This window comes from Clinocottus analis, unplaced genomic scaffold (assembly GCF_023055335.1).
Source record: "Clinocottus analis isolate CAN_PGR_092001 unplaced genomic scaffold, fCliAna1.0.p SCAF_19, whole genome shotgun sequence".
Taxonomy (NCBI): Eukaryota; Metazoa; Chordata; class Actinopteri; order Perciformes; family Cottidae; genus Clinocottus; species Clinocottus analis.
Genome location: NW_027175920.1, coordinates 11,210,437 through 11,229,487, shown reverse-complemented (window position 1 = coordinate 11,229,487; position 19,051 = coordinate 11,210,437). Strand labels below are relative to the sequence as shown.

At 44.2% G+C, this 19,051-nt stretch overlaps 1 protein-coding gene across 1 annotated transcript in view; it reads left to right on the top strand.

The window, feature by feature from the left end:
* snx29 (sorting nexin 29) overlaps positions 1-19,051 on the top strand; it is a 116,754-nt gene that overhangs the window by 66,009 nt on the left and 31,694 nt on the right. The window contains exons 16-18 of the mRNA XM_068583558.1: positions 5,365-5,481; positions 7,199-7,254; positions 7,558-7,639. Of these exons, the coding sequence (XP_068439659.1) occupies positions 5,365-5,481; positions 7,199-7,254; positions 7,558-7,639 (255 nt within the window). The remainder of the gene's footprint in view (positions 1-5,364; positions 5,482-7,198; positions 7,255-7,557; positions 7,640-19,051) is intronic.

Below are 19,051 nucleotides of genomic sequence, written 5' to 3'. Positions count from 1 at the left end.
TCTTTTCGCCCTCAATCTCACCACAGGAGCAGTAAACATATTTGACTTTGGGCTTTGTTAGTAAAATATATTGATGTGCTTATCGTAAATACTGGAACAGTGAAATGTATATGAAATAATGCTGAATGCACGATGTGCAGCCAAGGCTTTCTTGGCCTTTTTAATCAGGTCTACTCGGCTGGGAGGAAGACGCATGAGAGAGCATCCATGTGAGAGAGCGTCCATGTGAGAGAGCGTCCATGTGAGAGAGCGTCCATGTGAGAGAGAGCGTGCGGTCAGCGTCACTTGGGTGGCAGTTAGCAGCGCCGTCATACTAAACTCGGCCTGCAGGTCAGACAGGTCTGATAGCAAACAGCAATTTGCCTCCCACACTCTGCTGGGGTCATATCAGGTACCACATGCAAAAATGAATGATATTAAGTGGTCCGTGAAGCAGTTGCTGTGTCGGGCGAATTTACATCTATTTTCACAATTTGCGAGTTGGTCTGTTGGCCCCGAAGGACTGTTTAGTGTTTGTGCTGCAACAAAAGTAAACTTGGTTTTGTATTTGCTCTTCAAGAGGACCAGTTCTACTTTGCAGTGTCGCATGATTAAAATGATGACAAACTGTCTTTGTTACAGAGGAAATAACCAACATAGACGGCAATGTTTACTGTGGGGAGTACGAATGTAACACATTTGTCATTATTAATCCTAACGGAGTCGGATCACTGCATTATTTCCTTTTCTCTCACTTCGTTCTGGACTGTGGATTTATTAACAGTGCAAGTTGTCTCAGTTCCATTAGAAAATATAATTTAGAAAAATAAAACTTAAGCCGTGAAAAAACATTTAAATGTTATCTTGTTCACTTAAGTACTTGTTTTTTTTGTAGAGTAAATGTATACCAATAGGAAGTATATGTACTTTTACAATAGCTTTTTCATTGATTTTCCAACATCCTCGCTAGAGATCCAATGATCCTTCATTTCTACATAAGAAAAACAATTTTAAAGCAAAGTAACTTGGCTCCAGCAAAAGAACAAATTCATCTTTCATCATTCAGTGGAAAGGCAATGTGTATCGCTTCGCCAGCGTGCATGCGTTGTTGACACGAGACTCAAACAAGGATCCAGACAAATTGTTGACCAACTTATCAAAACGTTGCCCTGTAGCAATATTAATAACATTTTACAAGGCACCTTTGTACCTTCCATACAGTACATACAAGTTCCTGACAATATCAGGTCATTGTTCTTCCTAAAAATGAAACTCTGGTAATTCTCTTCCTTTTCCAGCCACTAAAAAAGAAAACCAGTAACATCGATTGGGAACCATTTTGCTGGTTTTGCTTGTCCCAGCTCCCCAGGCAGCACATTCGCACACTCGTCACTTTTGGTGCTGATCTGTGATCGCACTCATCGGCCTTAGAAGCTCCCCGCGTGAGCCTCACCGCCGCGGCTTCAAGGCTGCAGATCGGCTGTAGCTCGCAGCAGACAACGCCGGCGTGTGGCGGGCCGCTACTTCGCTGCCTCGTTGGGCTGACAGGTTTTATGGTTTCACACTGAAAGCTTTTCAACTTGAAACCCCGCTGGCTTCAAGGATATTGTAAGCCAGTCCATCACCTTCAATAGGAAGAATCTGTTTTTGTTCAGGTTGCGACTGAGAGAAGAGTTATTACACACACACACACACACACACACACTACAGTGCACCACATGGAATTTCTATAATCTCCCTCGCCTGCGTTTGTCATGTTATTTCCTGTCTTTGTTGTTTGTATCTTTTGAGCAGTTTAACTAAACTCTAAACCTAACCCGTTCTGACGGCGCCCTTTGGCTTTCATTTTCTCTCAATCTCCTTTCTTCCCCTCGTATATTTAGTTTGGTTTGTTTTGTTTTTCTGCATCCACTCGTTAGCCCGAGTCCTGCAGATGTTTATTGGCTGATGCAAGCCTGGAGCCGGCCTTTCGGTGGCCTCGCCGAGAGAACGGTCAGCTCGAGAGTGGGCTAATAATGCAACTGAGTAATACCGGTTGCACGTGAGGTCCCGGTACGAGTGAATGAACCCTGAAACGTGGCTGTGCATCCGAATGACCCGGCGTTAATAACAGTAGAGGAGATGAACTTTGATGAACACATTGGCAATGCTTAATATAGACCACCGCTTGGTGTGTAGAATTAGCATGCACACTCTCAAATACACACACAAGCCAACACGCATGCACATGCACCCACTATACTGTACATTCTGGCGTACACACACACGCACACACACACACACATGGTCGTAGAGTAACAAATCGATTAGCTACCTCTCACTTAGAATTAATTGGGTTTCTTGGCGCTTCAAATTAATTCCTTATTTTATAATGTCTTATTTAAGAGTTGTGGTGGCTAAATAATTAGAGGTAATGAGTGTTTCAGGGTGGACTTTTTTTCCTTGACTTGAATATGACAGGATGTGGCTCGTGACTGTTGGACCTTGGGCGTAAACCCCTCGGAGACGTGTGGGTCTAAGCATCTTTGTCACGTTGTGAGACGAACGTGACGTCAAGGTTTCTTTCAGCATACAAACAGAAACATTAAGGATTTGTTTTAGAGCTGGAGACCGTTATGTTTTATGTTCTAAGATTACCCTCAGCTGTGTTTTATTGCCGGGTGGCCAGGTCTGATCCTGAGATTTGTAAAGTCTCTGTTGTTAAGAGACATGTAGATATTGACTGAGCAGCTCAGTTTAATTACATCGGACTCCCGTGGTCTCAGTTAAGCAGGACTCACGTTGTGGATGCGTCGTCCTCAAAGTGAAATTCTTCTGCTGTTTCCCAGTATTCATCACCCTGAAGTAAAATAGAAGATACGTGCAGACTTCTTTTCTCTTTTTTCAAAAAGTGTTGAATCCGTTATCCGCTGTAATCAGCTGCAAGGGATTGAAGGCCTTCCAAAACTCCCAGACTAGTTGCAAGTAATTTACTTAATACTTTGGATGGATTACCGCCCGTTAGAGCGCCGGTTGTGTTTGCCTGCCTGAGGAAACGCACATCATTATTCACTTCAAAATGTCTGAACTGCAGTCAAACAGACAGAGGGACACATGAATCACAGCAACAACTTTCTCTCGCTAGAGCCGGTGTGTTGACAAGAGGAATGATGAGAGAGACTGAGACTCAATTTCCTAAGTTTATTACATGGATAATGGTGGGTGTTGCTACATTTGGTGCACAACATTGTATTTTGTGTAAAATGTAATCGTGTGTTTCGTCTTGTGTATTGTATATTCTCTCTCTGTCCTCTCATGTTACAGATATCTCAGAGTATGCAGTGAGGTTTGTTTTCTAAATACTTGTAACTTGAATAATGTTCCAAGACGTATTATTCATTCATGTCATTAAAGTTGCAAATTAACTGTTAAAAATGTCTTTGGAGACTATAAAGTTATAAGAGACACTTACTAAATCTGATATTTCCGCAAATAAAATTGTGGAGTAAAACCGCTCAACTAAAAAGCTGTTTCACATTTTGTTTTATTGAAAAGGAAGCACATCGCTGCTCGTAGCCAGGCTGGATCAACTCCTTCTCTCCACAGTTGCAGCGCTGAACGCTGCAGGAACGAGAGCCGCCCGGTGCAAAATACCTTGATTTTTTATTTTCCTCCTTGGCCCGCAGAGGCTGCACAGGGAGACATTTTTGTTATTATTTGGCCCAGAGGCAGTCTGCTCCAGAGGCGGGGACAACACATGTTCGGTAGCCTTGCTTTCTGTATTTTAGAAATGGGGTTGTCATGGCAACTGGAGGCTTGAAACTATTTCAATACCACTGCCAAAGATTGAATTCAGTGAATAGCAAAAAAAAAAAAAAAAAAAACATTGATTAAATGGGTTCGCCTGAAATTTCCCACCAGACTGTAGATTGTAATAGTTGAGGCGAGAAGGCTTGATGTATGGAGCTGCAGTCTGCACACGTCGATGTCTTACATGGACATTAATGTGCCGAGACATTCGCGTACAACAGTTCTGGTCGCTGTGTTGCTGTGAAGGATCTCCCTCAAGGAAGCAGCTCTGGACCAAGTGAGCGATATTAAGACGGGCATGAAAGAATGTGAAGCTGTCCTTCAACCAGGTGAATGAACTGTAGCCACGAGTAGAAGAAGTAAATAATAAAAGGTTAAATAAGAAAAGATATGGAGCCACCAAGGGAGAAGAAAAGACACACTGTATTGTTGAGTCACGCTTATGGTCACCTTTAATGTCAGACTCTTGTTGCTCTGCCGCACAAACTCGCACTATCAGTGACACTAAAACTGTCTCACTGCAGTTGTATCCCTGTTTTATTTTGTTGCTGTTACACATACTGATGTTCAATCCTCGCCGCTATCAATGCAGCCTTTGTTTGAAAGAAACCGCGCCGCTTAATCTGTTCTGATGCGTGACATTTTTTCAATGTTGCATTGTCATAACATGAAATTTTGGGTGTAAGCTGGCGGCGAAACTGAATTCTACTTTGACGCGACGCTACTTTGCGAAGCTTCCAGTGTTTCATAAATAAAGTTCATTACGCTCGTCATCGCTGCTGTTGTTGTTATTACATAAGCAGCCCCTCTCCTCCGCCTTCACGGCAGTGTGTGGGCTCCTAAATGGGATGTGAACGAGTGGGTGTATGAAGGGTCGGTGTGTTGGACGGGCGGCGGCGGCGGCGGCGGCCTCGGCTCACCTGTCAGCCGGAGACGGCGCTCTGCCGAAGCGGCTGTGACAGCAGGTGTCCTCCATACAGCTCAACTGTCAGTCTCCTGACAGAGACCTGTCCACACTGTCCAGCCTGGTTAGGCAGACAGGCCGACACACACACACACACACACACACACACACACACACACACACACACATACAGTAGCTCGGCCATATTTCCACATACACACAGACGTGAATAACACCACGTCAAGGTGAGTTAGAGCTGATGAGAATTGATTAGCTGGCTGGCTGGCAGGAGTCTGACTGTTTAGGATATGAACTGGCTTCAGCCCCCCCCACCCGCCCTACTCTCTCTGTCTGTTTCTCTCTATGTCTCTCGGCCCTCTCTCCCTCCCTCCCTGTCAGGGGTTTGACTGTTTCCCAGAATCTGCTCTTCTGTCAGCCTCCATTATGTAATTTCATTCATCACCTGGAGTGCTTCAGCCTTTTGTGTGTTACAGTAAATAGGAGCTAAGAATTGTACATTTTAATGTTTTCAGGCTATACATAATATGTTTACATGCTTTTCTGTTGTCTATTTTTACTTAATTGTGCTTTGTATAATGATGTTCTACAGCATGATTCATTTAAGTGCCCTTTTTGTGTCTGTATGTGTGTGTGTGTGTGTGTTTCTGTGTGTGTTTGTGTGTTTGCTGCAGGTGGCCGAGATGCACGGTGAGCTGATCGAGTTTAATGAGCGCCTGTACCGTTCCCTCATGGCCAAAGACCACCTCATTGTCCAGATGAGACAGGAACTCATTGACCTGAGAGGCCCGGTGAGCGACTGGACACACACACACACACACACACACACACACACACACACACACACACACACACACACACACACACACACACACACACACACACACACACACGCACTGTAATGTCCCCTCTCATCTGATTCCTCGGCAGGTTTTCTCTTTTTTCCCTCCCGTCTCTGTCACTCTGCCATTCTCTCAACTCTTCTCGTGGTGATTTTGTTTGATTCTCATCTCCACTTCGCCCTGTTTGTTTTTCCGGCGTTGCTCTTCTCCTCTTTCTCTACGGTCAATGGATGCCAATATCGGTTGACTGCCATTTTCCTTGAACATCCGTGAGATTCCTCCGTTTATTTTATTCTTTTGCGGTGCTTCTGCCCTGCGGCTCTGAGATTAGCTGTCAATCAAACCGTGTGCGCTCCCACCCTTCCACTTCTCTGTGGACTGTGATTGTGTGTCTGTGCCGTTCTTTCTGGTGCTTGTTTAACAACAGAGTCCAATCAATGCTAACGCTAACTAGTTCAAACTTATCCACTTTGAAACTAGTCCTCGACAACAACAACAACCACAGAGAGAATGCCAACATCTGGTCATGCTCAAGAGAGCTCGGAGCAGTGTACAGACACACACACACACACACACACACACACACACACACACACACACACACACACACACACACACACACAGAATTAGTGGTCCAGCAGAGAACAGCTGAAGCTTGGGGATAAGAGGTCCTATGTTCAGCCTGAGGCTCCCATCACTGCAGACGGTGTGTGTGTGTGTGTGTGTGTGTGTGCATTTGTTTGTGTGTCAATCTCTGGCTCATGACTGCTGCATGTTTCCAGCTCCCAATAGCTGCTGCTGCAGATGACCAAAATGCTGGTCACTTTTTTCTGCCGCCTCTACACTTTCCTCCCGGGTTTGATCAAAGCCTGAAGGCTGGGGTCTCCGCTGAAGGGGCCTGTGGTGACCGTGTTTAAAATAGAGAAGCTGACAGAGCAACGGAGGAAGACAAACACACACACACACACACACACACACACACACACTTTTTCGTTATCACACAGACACACACACAGTCTTTCTTTATCACACAGACACACACATCCAGAATGCTAACATCTGGACCTGGTCATGTGGTTCCTCAAGGGACCTGAGAGCAAAGAGTGAAACACAATCACAGGCTTGATGAAGACACACACACACACACACACGCGCACACACACACACACACACACACACACACACACACACACACACACACACACACACACACACACACACGCGCGCACACACACGCACAATGAGTATTGAGTGTCAGATTAGGATAACTCATCCTAACTGGGGATACATCACACACATAACACATATGTGCATGTGCAGGTGTGACTCAGATGAGGGAACGGTGAGTTGTGTTGGTTCCCACAACCCTGTCAGGTGATCTAAGTACTTCTCCATCAACACCTTCAGTAATGTTTTGTTTCTAATTGACTTTAAAGTGGTAGTTATTTATACTGGAGAGTAAGATATCATGACAACATGTTTTCACAGAGCTGCAGCAATGTGTTTCTTTTACCCGAGGGTCTATAAGTACCTGCTGGGAATCAATTATTGGATATTGAACATGTGTGTGTGTGTGTTTGCCCCTTAAGTTTCAACTGTATATTAAATAGATAGTATTCTTTCTTTCTTACTTGTTATTAATCTCCCCCTCGCTTTTCTTTTCCAGGTTCCAGGTGATTTGAGCCAGACATCAGATGACCCCAGTCTGTCAGATTTTGAGACGTAAGAATATTTCTCTTTTATCTCTCCTCCATTACTCTCTCCCCCTCACTTTGTCCTCCTCCAACCTTCCCTCTTTTCATACTTCATTTCATTTTTTATTTCTTTCCCCCTGCAGTGTGAACAAAGCTCAAGCGCCGCTTGATTTCAGACATGCGTTCATTTTTTCCTCGGAGGAGTTTTACCAGAGTGAACCGTTTCTGTCCAAGCAGAGTGCTGTCTTAGTCTTAGTGATAACGATGATTATGATGATTATGACGATTATGACGGCGGCAGTAAGGACGGTTTGTGGTTTGTGTCACTCAGGGCTCATCGCGCGCTCATCAACGTGTGGATCCCCTCTGTGTTCCTGCAGGGCAGAGCTGCCAACGCCTACCACGTCTACCAGGTACGCTCAGACGCTTCATATCTGTGTCCTCTGTTTACTAGGCTCGACCAGCAAGTACTGCCATCACATGAGGACATATTGGGACACTTGCCGTTGGTGTTTGATTCTAACGTCGCAGAGAAACTGAAGAAAACAAAGATGAAGTAGCAGCGAAAGGTCTTTGCGAGTCAATTTGTTTGAGTTAAACCAAACAACAGAGGGATGAAGTTACAAGTTCATTAAGCCAATGAGGGAACAAATAAGCAAGCTCTGAAATAATTAAACCTTAAAGTTTGCATTAATACCTCATCATGAGCGTTCATTAGCATCATTGCACTCAGGCCCTTGTTTCCTCTCGACTGCTCAAGTCGTCAAACAGATCACTTTCCTGATTCCTCTTTTCGGCTTTCTGTTATTCTTTCCCTAACTCTAACCAAGCTCACTCCTCGAGCCTAAACCAAACCAACCAACGAAGGCAGCGGCTGCTAGCCAATCAGAAGCAGAGAAGGACAGGTCGTCCCTTCGCCGCAGCTGATTTTTTAATTAGGCGATTGGCACTAACCTGGTTTTAGCTGTGCTAGCGGTGTAGCACAAAGAGACTGGAATATCTCTTTTCCAAAGAGTGTCTTTATATAGATATCATGTGAACAAAGTGAACAGAACTTTATCAGGCTTAGAAACCAACTGAATTTCATGCCATGTTCAAGTGCCAAGAAAATAAAAAGGGAAATACTTTTCACTCGTCTTTTCCATCAGAGAAGACGAAGCTTAAAGTTACCGTCCCCATTTTTGGTGTTGGCAACCCTCGAAGGAAGCTGTGTGCCCCGTTATTGAGTGGTGCTTTGACAAAAAATTTTGAGACCTAAATTAATCCATAAATAGTGACTCCACTTCCCACTCCACAGTCTGCGCCACTTTGTAATCAAGTCTTATTCTGACTAGGCTTGTTTTCACAGCGATGATAATAACACAGCTCCACTTGTGCCAGGCACTTAACTAAGGTGTGTTGGGAACTGAACTCGAGAGCAGCCTTAACAAATCAAATTGCTGCTTCTTGTTGCATCTGTCAAGTTATGGAGCAAAGTAGACAACAGCGGCTCGTTCCCTCAGTGACTGTTTTACTGTTTCTGTCACATTAACAAGGTTTTATACTCCAGCTCCCTCACCGCAGCCGTCCACCGGTTCCTCCCTGTGAGACAGACACACACGCACACACACATGCACGCACACACATGCACGCACACACATGCATCTACAGGTACCCTAGATACACTTCATCATGCTGTACTAAACCACTTGACAGAATCTCACACACACACACACACACACACACACACACACACACACACACACACACACACACACACACACACACACACACAGTGCTGTTATCTGCTCTGTAGCCAGGAGGTACAGCTGTAACGTTATTCAGGGGAAACCATATGGGAGGGTAAGAGACAGGTGACACATCCTCAGCTCTAACTGATAGTCAGGACTGGCTGGGTATCGTGCTCAGCCCTGATACATAATGGATGTAAATTCACAACTCGGGGCTCGAGCTGAGAGCTGTCTGACGCCTTTCTGTGCAAAATTATCTCCGTTCTTTTGGACAGGACAGCGGCACAACAATGACAAATGAGATGCATTGTTTTAATCCCGCTCGTTCCTGTCACTTCCGTCTCCAGACCCGAGTGTTCGCTGTTCTTCATTGAAGAGCAGACGCTTTGATAAATATATACGGCCATCTCTCAACACGCGTGACAAAAACGATTTAGGATTTTCTGGCATCGCTGGTGGTAAAACGCTCATGCGGAAGCCAGCTCACTTTGATATTACGGCACAGTGTTTGGACTTGTTCCCTGCAATTTGTGAGTTTATTCATGCAGCTGGAAAATGCATCGTAATGGTGCTGTCATCAAAACAGAGTTTCAGGAGGATTCCTTACAGAGCGATGTGGCCTCTCATGTATTACTAATACATTTCAGTAATAGAGCTAAGCATCCGAATTTCCTTCAAGGTAAATACCCTCTGATCTTTGGTCATTTAACAGCGGCCATTTTGGTAACAGTCCTGTCAGTATGTGAAAGCACTTCACCCGCTGTTTGATTAATATGATTCTGATTCATATTAATCTCTTTCCTGATCTAAATAAAGATGGAAGACAGAAAGTGTATATCTTTGGCTGAACCTACATTTTTGATTGTATAATTAGTGGTATATATATAAATTCTAATATTTCATATTTTTCCACCAAATAACTAATATTTTGATCCTTTATTTTACAAAGAGAGCAGGGACTTGTGTTATTTCCAGCTACCTGTTTTAGGAAACCATCTAAATGGTGAGAAAGGACTTTGAGTATTTTGGCTATACCTTCAGAACAGCAGTGAGTGCTGCTCAGTGACGAGTATTGCCAAGTATTTGTTTTATCAGTTAAGCTGATGCTTAGCTCTGTGGCTCGAATGTAATGGCAAAAGATGAAGACACAAACTGGGGCTCTTCTCCAACATGAAAGTACTAATGTACTGTTGAAACAATAAAAGAAACCAATGTCTTTGTGAGGGTTGATATATCATGTTTCACCTGAGGAAATCCTACACAAAGGAATTAGATATGATAACAGTTTGGTTAAAAGTAGGTACACAATGAGTTTATATCTGCCATGCTTTGGGCAATAATCAGTGTCCACCTGCAGTTTCACACTCTTGGACTGAGTCCAGCATCGAACCTGAACATTTTCCATGTGTTGCACCGATTTAGCCTAATTTCCCCTTCTCAATAACGCTCTGTGAGCCTGCTATCCAGCCCTGGAGCCGGTATAAAGCACAGCCCATCTGGTGTATTGGATACTTCCCTTCCCAGAGCTATATTCGTCTAATGGCTCCCTATGGAAACAGCTTTTGTTCTTAGACAGGCTAATGGATGGCCAAGGTTACTGGAGTCATTGTTGTTAAGGTGAGGTTGTTATGGTGATTGAACACAGCGCCAACAGTCTTAAAGACCGGAGAGTATCGCGAGGCGAAGGGAGGGGTCTCTTCAAAGCACCCGCAAACGGATTCATAGACTTTCTTTTTCTCAGTGTTTTCTCGCGCGCGTACACATGCATATGCTTGCAAAATTGAACCGATGATGAGAGCAATGAGCCAGAGCCGGAGCTAGAGAGGGTTTAAGGAGGGTCGGGGAGTGAATGGGATTTCAGAAGACGGAGCCTAAGTTAGGTCACGGCAACCTTGTGGTCGAAAATAAGCACGCAAACAGCTCTGTGCTGCTGCTAAACTCACCCGCAGACCAAGAAAGACTGATCCAAAACCACCTCTCGCATTGTGTGTCCAGTAATGTCTCTCTCTCCATCCCCGCGTCCTCCCTCCTTCCCTCTGCACTTCTTATTCAGCCCTCCCTTTCCGTCTCCCTTCCCTGTGCCAGATTGCTCGGCATTATGGCGGCGCTAAAACCGCTCGCACTCCATTTTCTCTCTTCTTCAGAGACACTTTCCTCTCCGAGCTTTCTGAAATGACTTCCATCTAAAGCTCAGTACGGCCTGTGGGATGGATGACGAGAGACGGGCTGCGACGGCGGGCGAGAGACTGATGGATTTGCTCCATTATCAGTCGGGCTTTGCTCTTTGTGGCACGCCGTGCCGCCGGGCCTCCATCCCTCCAACCCTCCCCGTGCCTCTTTTCCTCTTCTGAACTCATAATGAGAGAATTATACCGACCGCGGCAAATCAGTGTCTCCCTCCTACACAATACCAACAATAGAGGCTATCACTAGAGGAGGGAAGGAAGCGTCCTTAGCACGCTGTCAACAAACACAAGGACTCATTTGGTGTGTGCAGGAGTGTCTGTGTTTTCATTATCTGCGCATTTTAGGCCGGCATTGTGCTGTGAAAAGAGCATCAGTCAGAAGCTGATGAGGATATTGAGGGGGCTGTGGAGTTGTGTGTGCAATAAGGCACTTAGCCTAAACTTGTACACGGAAAAGAAATGAGAGGCATGTTGATCTAGAGATGGCAGCCGGTCGGTTGGTCTTCCGCTCCAATCCAGATGGAAATACTGCAGTTAGTGTTGGTTGGATTGCCGTGAAGTTCGGTGCAGACGTTCATCTTCTCTTTTGGATGAATCCAAAGTCCTCTGACTCTCTGGACCTGAATCTAGCACCACCAGCAGGTCTGTTATGCGAGATTGTCATTCTCCCAGATGATGTTTTCTACTCATAATCCTCTGACTTTTCCTCTCGTGCCACCATGAAGTTAACATTTGTTGTTTGTGTGTGAAATTACTTAATGACTTGGACGCCGTTGGATGGATTGCCATGAAATATGGCGTTTAAAATATGTGTTGCGCTCACTCCTCTATGTGCCAATGGAACAAATTCAACTTTAAGTTGAAGGTAGTTCTGGGAGTCTCTGAAGTTCAGCTCATGTTCATAAACAACGCACCGTCACCGACTTCCACTGAATCATGCTATTCGGCTCAAGGTATTTAACATTTCTCTTGTCTGACACTCGGAGGGGAGCTGTGCTGAGAAACTCCCCGGCGTGCTGCTGTCTGATGGGCGCTTTCAGATCGTTGATTACTAGGTGTCATACCTGTGGTGGTGCAGCAGCAGGAGGGGAATGCTCTTCATGCGGCAGCTGACACCGCCAACCTATGATGAAGTTTTGTTTGCTGACAAAGAAGAGACAAATACTAGTGTGTACTTTTTGACTTATCTGGAGTTGTACATTCTGATTGGGCTTCTGAATAGTTTCACACGTTGCAAGTTTTTCTTAAACTGATGACTGTCAGTTGAGATTGCACGGACCCGCTAGTTGGCGAAATGCTTCACCCTTTTTTTTTTTTCAAGCATGAAAAGGTATCGCACGGTGCACTTTCTAAGGTCCCACAAACTCATTGGGCTTACTGCTTTTATTTGTGGATTAAGCCTCTCATCACCATTCAGCTCCTCTCCTGTATCACCTGTCTTCTGTTCTTTTTCATTACATTTTTTAATCAATCAGTCTTTCGTCTTTGTGCTGTCTTTTGTCAATCGTCTCCCAATCATTTCCCCTTCTCAGACAGGTTGGGAAGGTGTTGTCGCTCCCGGTGATTTAGTTCCGCCGGCAAAAAAGGGACACAAACACGAACGACTCACAAGTTTGTCTTCACACCACTTCCCAGACGAGACAAAGACAAATACTCCTCAATGTGTTTTTATCCTTCAACACAAAGACCTATCTTGTCGAAATCTGCATGGCCTTGTGCATCCACCCATGCACGCACATGCAAACACCATATAAGTACCAAGCACAAACACAATGCAGTGTGACTGAAGAGTCTGTAGAAATAGCAGCACGGCAATGTTGAGATCTCGCACCTCTGATCCACGGCTCACCGGCTGCTTTACATTTGATGGATGTGTGTGCATACATTTCAAATGAGCAAATCTCTTTGATCAGCAAAAAGCTGAGCCTATCATTTCCACAGAGTCATCAGCTCACTGTAAACTTCTCACTGTTTTAATTATGAGACTGGATTACGGCTGTTGTAACTTTTCTCATTCCATTCCTCTCTCTGTCCTTTACTTGTTTATTTCTGGACAACTGAACTAGTTTGAAGAGATACTGGAGGTAAAGAGAAAGTGCACACGTGAGGGGGGGATTTTCTTTTCCCCCCCTCTGTATTTTCTCCTCTGCATATGCTTGTCTTCATGCATAGTACAGTACCTTTAACCGTAGCTGTGTGAAAGAGAACGATAGAAGGTCCCAATTAATAGCAGTTATATAAACCATCCTTCGCTTCCCTGTGCCTCCCAAAGCCTTTAGTATGCACCATATGAAACCACATAAATCCGCCACTCAATAAATAATTGAGACGTCCTCGTTGACACTCTTTTAGATGTGTGCTCGACTGCCTGCAATGGACTGCCAACCCCACCAACCCCACCCCCAAGGGAAATGTAATGTGAGCAATGTATTTGCACCTTTAATTTCTATATTAGCCAGTGCATATGGCCCGGGTTAGCCTGGGAAATAGTGTGGATGTTCATGCGGAAATCTTTACTTCCAGACCGGCGCAGCGTGAGTCGCTGTGATTCGCCAGAGGCCCAGACCGCACGGTGAGGGGTCACTTTAGGCAGATGAGATAAGACATCTATATGTATTAGCATGAACTTTGAGTGTGTGTGGGTTAGCTGTGTGAGTGAGCTGGTGTTGAGAGGTGATAGATGGATGGATGGATGGATAGATGGATGGATAGATAGATCTAGTGTAACACGCTCCTGTTACTTCCCGAGTTCCCCCCCCAGCACCAATGATAAAAGCACACTTAAGGTATCGTTTTATAAATGCTTTTTATGGTGCGCCGCACGCTCTGGCGGTCTGTGCCCCTTGCTCTCCTGTCCCTCGCCTCCATCCCTACTGAGCTTCATATCGGAACGAGACACAAAACACCTGATCAGTTTCAGCCGAGGCCAATTAGGGTTCTTCCTGGCACCTGTTCCCTGAGCCGTTTCTCCACTCCCCCTCTGCAGCTGAGCCGTAACACACCCCTTCCACCACATATATATATATATATATATATATATATATATATATATATATATATATATATTGATCTATATCTATAAATAGATATATATTGATCTATATCTATAAATAGATATAGATGTATATATGTGTCTTTTGCTGATGATCTTGTGCGTAAATCTTTTTTTGTCCTGTGTACGTATCGTCGCCATTTTTTGTGTGTGCGCACGCGAGTGATTATGGTTCTGATAATGGCGGGTTGGTGAAAGAGGGAGATAACTATTATGTTGATGATGGTTATGATGAATGTTTTACAATGATGATGATGATAATTACAATCGTTGTCTTGGTGCTACATCCATCAGTCATAGATTAAACACCCTCGGGAAGACACAGAGGCTGCTTTTACTGCTGCACGCGGCAGCACGGGCCGCACCAACCTCAGCATCGGTCACATTACATTTACATTTCAGGCACTTCAGTCAGTGCTCAGATGTGGAGTGATTCACAGCGGGGGGAAGCTGTTGATGGACGTATGTTGGCAATGGTTTTTAAACTGGGAGCTTTTGGCCAGAGGGGGAGGGGCACAATAAGAGCATGTATTGTGTAATGCAACACCTTTGAAAATAAGTTAAAATGGTATATAATAATAAAGAGAGCAGTCTCTCTAAAATTGCTTTCTTTCCATGTTGTCGTTAGATATAGTTTTTAAATCTAATTGAACCCTTTTAGATCACATCCAGGATTATGTTGTGCACTTATTTAACAATATGTTTTTATATAAACTGTTTATTTTTTTCTTCTTCTAAAAAAAAATCTATTTAATTACATTTTCATTTTAAAATCCAATTGTCTTTTCTCTCCGAATGTGCATCTGTAAGCTAGCACCGACCAATTTATACTAATAAAATGAATCAATCTGCAACTTAAAGCAACGAGGGAGCTTTTTCTTTGTATCGCGCTGCTTTCTCAGCCCGTCCACTTTCAACAGTCCAATCAAATGGGAACAAAGAAAATACAGCATTCATTACTAATTTTGCACATGAGCTTATTGCATATTACTAACACTGCTGTTGTTTGAGACACAATATCACATACACTTTACAACACACAGCCTTAAAGACGACCGCTCTCTAACCGTCACTACAGAAATGTTCAAAACTAAATCCTCAAAGGTGTGACAGGACTATGTTATTCATATCAATCCATCACATGGTACGGGCTTTGATTTCATTATTGTGTGCACTCACTCGACTGCTTCGGTGCGACGCCCTGAATCCCTAAACGGCCCATTATTTGTTCTATTTTTTTATTTATGCTCACTGTGCCTCAACTCGGTGAGTTAAGGTGTCACCGCTCTTCTGATAAAAAAAAATACTGCTGTTGGTTTCATCGCACTGCTTCTTTTTGGTCCCCCATCATCTGGATCTTACCTCTGCTTAACAACAGCCAAGACAAACCCCGCTGCAGGGTCTCATGGAGGTGTCTCTGCTCTGTCCTTCATCAGCGAGCTGCCCTCGTATAAAAACTTCAAAGCCGCGCAGTTAGCGGGTGGAAATGGGATGGGCGGGGCCTCGGCTCGGCCCTCCAGGGTGGAGGAATCAGGATTCGGCTGGTGACGGTGTTGTCCCTTTGAGGGAGTGTGATGATCTCTGCTTCAGCCTCAAGACATCTGATTAGATCTGTGGTTGGAGCATAATGTGTCAGACTCTCTTCCCCCCTTCCCTCTCTGCTCCCTCTCTCTTGTTACACTCCATTTATATTTACGCATTTTGTTTGGGTCTCTAAGTGTCAGCCTCTCCTTCTCATCCTTCATTCCACCCCCGTCACTCTGCTTTCCCCTCCCCTCTTTCTTTCACTCTCCTTCAGGTCTACGTCTCTGCCCTTACCCACAATCATTTGCTCGCTGGCTTCCTTACTACACTCAAAGCCAATTTTCAGGACTTGTCGGTGACTCATTCAGTCATATGAAAGAGGGCAGGGAGACGGGGTCTCCAACCATGACTTGGTTTTTAGTCAGGTGTTTGAGGAGCGCCACACAGAGGGGAGTGGGAGGGAGGGAAGCGACAGAAGAAGGAAGTAAGAGATGAAGAGAACAGAATCAGAGAAGCAATTGTGATGAAAGATGGAGATAAGGGCTGCGGCTTGCCCTGTTTTCCTCCCGCTGCGACGTCAGGCAGTTTTTCCAAGGTAGCCTCTAACTAAGAAGTGGAGTGCTCGTATCTGGTTACCACCCGCCGGTCTTAAACAAGTTGTGCTCTTCAAGTGATAATAAAAGCTTACAGCGTCTGGTGAAGTGGTGGCTGTTTTGTATGACGGAAAAAAAGAACGCACCCCCTTCCTCCTTACCACCAGCATTATTTATTTTTCCAGTCTTTTCTGGGAATGGCTTTACTTCTTTTTTTTTGGATATGGCGACATAATTCAAAGCGCTACAATCCCGCCAAAATAAACTAAATTTAGCTGACTCTAGTTTGCAGCAGTGTATCTGGTGCTCCAGATGCACTGCTGTGTTTTTCCATTATATCCTTGTTCGTCATGTTTGAGGAAATACATCTCAAGCCTTTAGATCTTGACTCTCTGTTCTCCTAAAGCTGTTATAATCAATTCTGCATCAACAATGCATCACATGACTACTTGAATGTGAAAAGGGGTTTTCCATAGTACAACCGACTTTCAGCTCATTGGTTTGGGTTTTTTAATGACCTGCTACTTAACTGCGCCAGTCATCACTAAAGCTAGTCACTAGCTGGTGAACAGTGGAGGATTTAGCAGCTAAAAGCTATTTCCATTAAACACAAAGCTCACAGTGACCCAGACGCACAACTCCAAATGAATGCTAATATTGGCCCACACCTGCTGGAGTGTGTAGACGTTTGCTAATTCCACACATCAGGTGATATGTTGTGTTCACAGCTTGTTTGTGCACCGGAGTCGCCCCCAAACAGTTATTTCCTTGCGGGTTGCGATGCTGTATATTGTGGTTTTTGTGGTCTTTAAAGTTCGATTCAGCTTGTTTGCAGAGGATTTGTCTTCTTTGCTGCTCGGCTGATTGTATCGTGTTGCTTCAACAACATATGCTTCCAAGTTTTAATTACCACAAGGCTAAAAAATACTGTTAATGCTGCATTCAGTATAATATGATTGGTGTTTGAAACTGGCATTGAGGGACCTCTGAGTTGATATGCGTGATGTGTTTGCATTATTTTGTCTCCTGTAGGCTTTCTGAATGAAACGGATGCTGCTGCCGACGTACACGCAGTCTGCTAACCAGCATTATTCTCTTCAGACAAAACTCTGTCCTTCAAAAAAACACCAATATGCACTCGGGGATCCGTAGCAGGCGCAGAGTTGTTTGCCGAGATTTGTAGACGTGACATATTCTTCATTTCAAACAGTGAAATAGAAAACAGAATATTTTAATAATAAGTCCTCCTTCACATTTAAGTTGTTTTTTGTACAGCGATGTAGGAGAAGCTCGGGTAGTCGGTGCAATGTGAGGGAAAAACCTCCTCTGTCACTCTTTTATTTCCACTCATTACATTTTAATGAGAAAGAGCTTTTCCTCTTTTAAAGGGTAATGCAAGCAACACAAAAGTGTTCACAATGTGCCAGACAGCTTTTTTACTATTGTCTCATGGAAATATGTCCGATCTGTTTGGTCACTTACACGAGGAGTGACTCCTCATCTGCCGTTGACTTTTTGTTCAAGGGGATTAGTGGGACACATTTGAGAGAAGGCCGTCTTTACCCTCTGCATCTCTGAGCTCACCTCAAACCTCAGGCAACATCCCCCGAGCAGAGACAGATGGTGTAGGACACGCTGAGGGCGAATGCCTTTTTTTTGTTTGTTTACGAAAATAAATATCTCGGCCTTTATCGACAGACGGGGGAGTAGCTATTCATTCACAACCGAAGACCTAACGTGAGCTGGAGGAGGGAGAGGTGGAGAGGGGGGGTCTTGCGACAGTTTAACAGCGTCTTATATTCCCATGGATCTCCTGGATCCATGAATCAAGAGAATCAGAAGGACACACAGTGTTTGTTTCTGAGTTCGCTGAAGCAGCTTTGTGGCTTTCCTTCGCTTCCACTTGGCAACAGAACTGTTTGGATTATTTTGGTGTCGCCCACAACGGTGTCAGGAGTCGATTTATTTTTCACGGACAGACATTAATTTCCCCATTTAATCAGTTGGTGGATTCAAAAGCAAGCGATCTCTCATCAGAAGAATGCTTCGTTTATTTTTCACCCGCACGCCTCCATGTCCTCCTCCTCCACACTCTTCCGTTTCTTGACCTTCCACCTGTTTTCCGTGTGTTACTTCACCGGTTCCACTCTCGTTGCTCCTTGTCTTGGATGTTTTTGGTTTCTGCTCCTCCTCTCAACTCCTCCAACAGCATTCTTTCACCTTTCTCCTCCTCCTCTTTAGGGGTGGGTGATACGGTAAAAATGTTATATCACCCTTTTTTTTTAAGGCACGATCACAATCCACAAAATTGTATTAGTTCTTTTTCTGTTTTTTAAGACTATTCTGGACGTTCCTTCAACAGGACAACCAAACGTATTTCTCTATTTAAAGAATTAGAGCTGTACCAGGTGACAACACACCATATCAAAGACTTTGTTTAAAGTTCATTTATATCTGAATCAGTTACTTTTCCTAAAAATAGTTTTAAAACGCACATGAATCACTACTCTTCACATCTGCATGAATTAAATCCACCATTTAAAAATAAGATGTCCTATAAGTTTTTTTTTTCTCAAGCTGCTTTGCCTGTTACTGGACTATATGTCCTTCTTCCAAACTGGTTAAAACTACTAGCAGTTGAGTTTTTATTAAAACTAAATTATGACAAACGAACACGAGCACACGAGCGCCTCCTCTGTTACCAGATGACCGGGTGTCGACAAACAAAGCAGCATTTAAA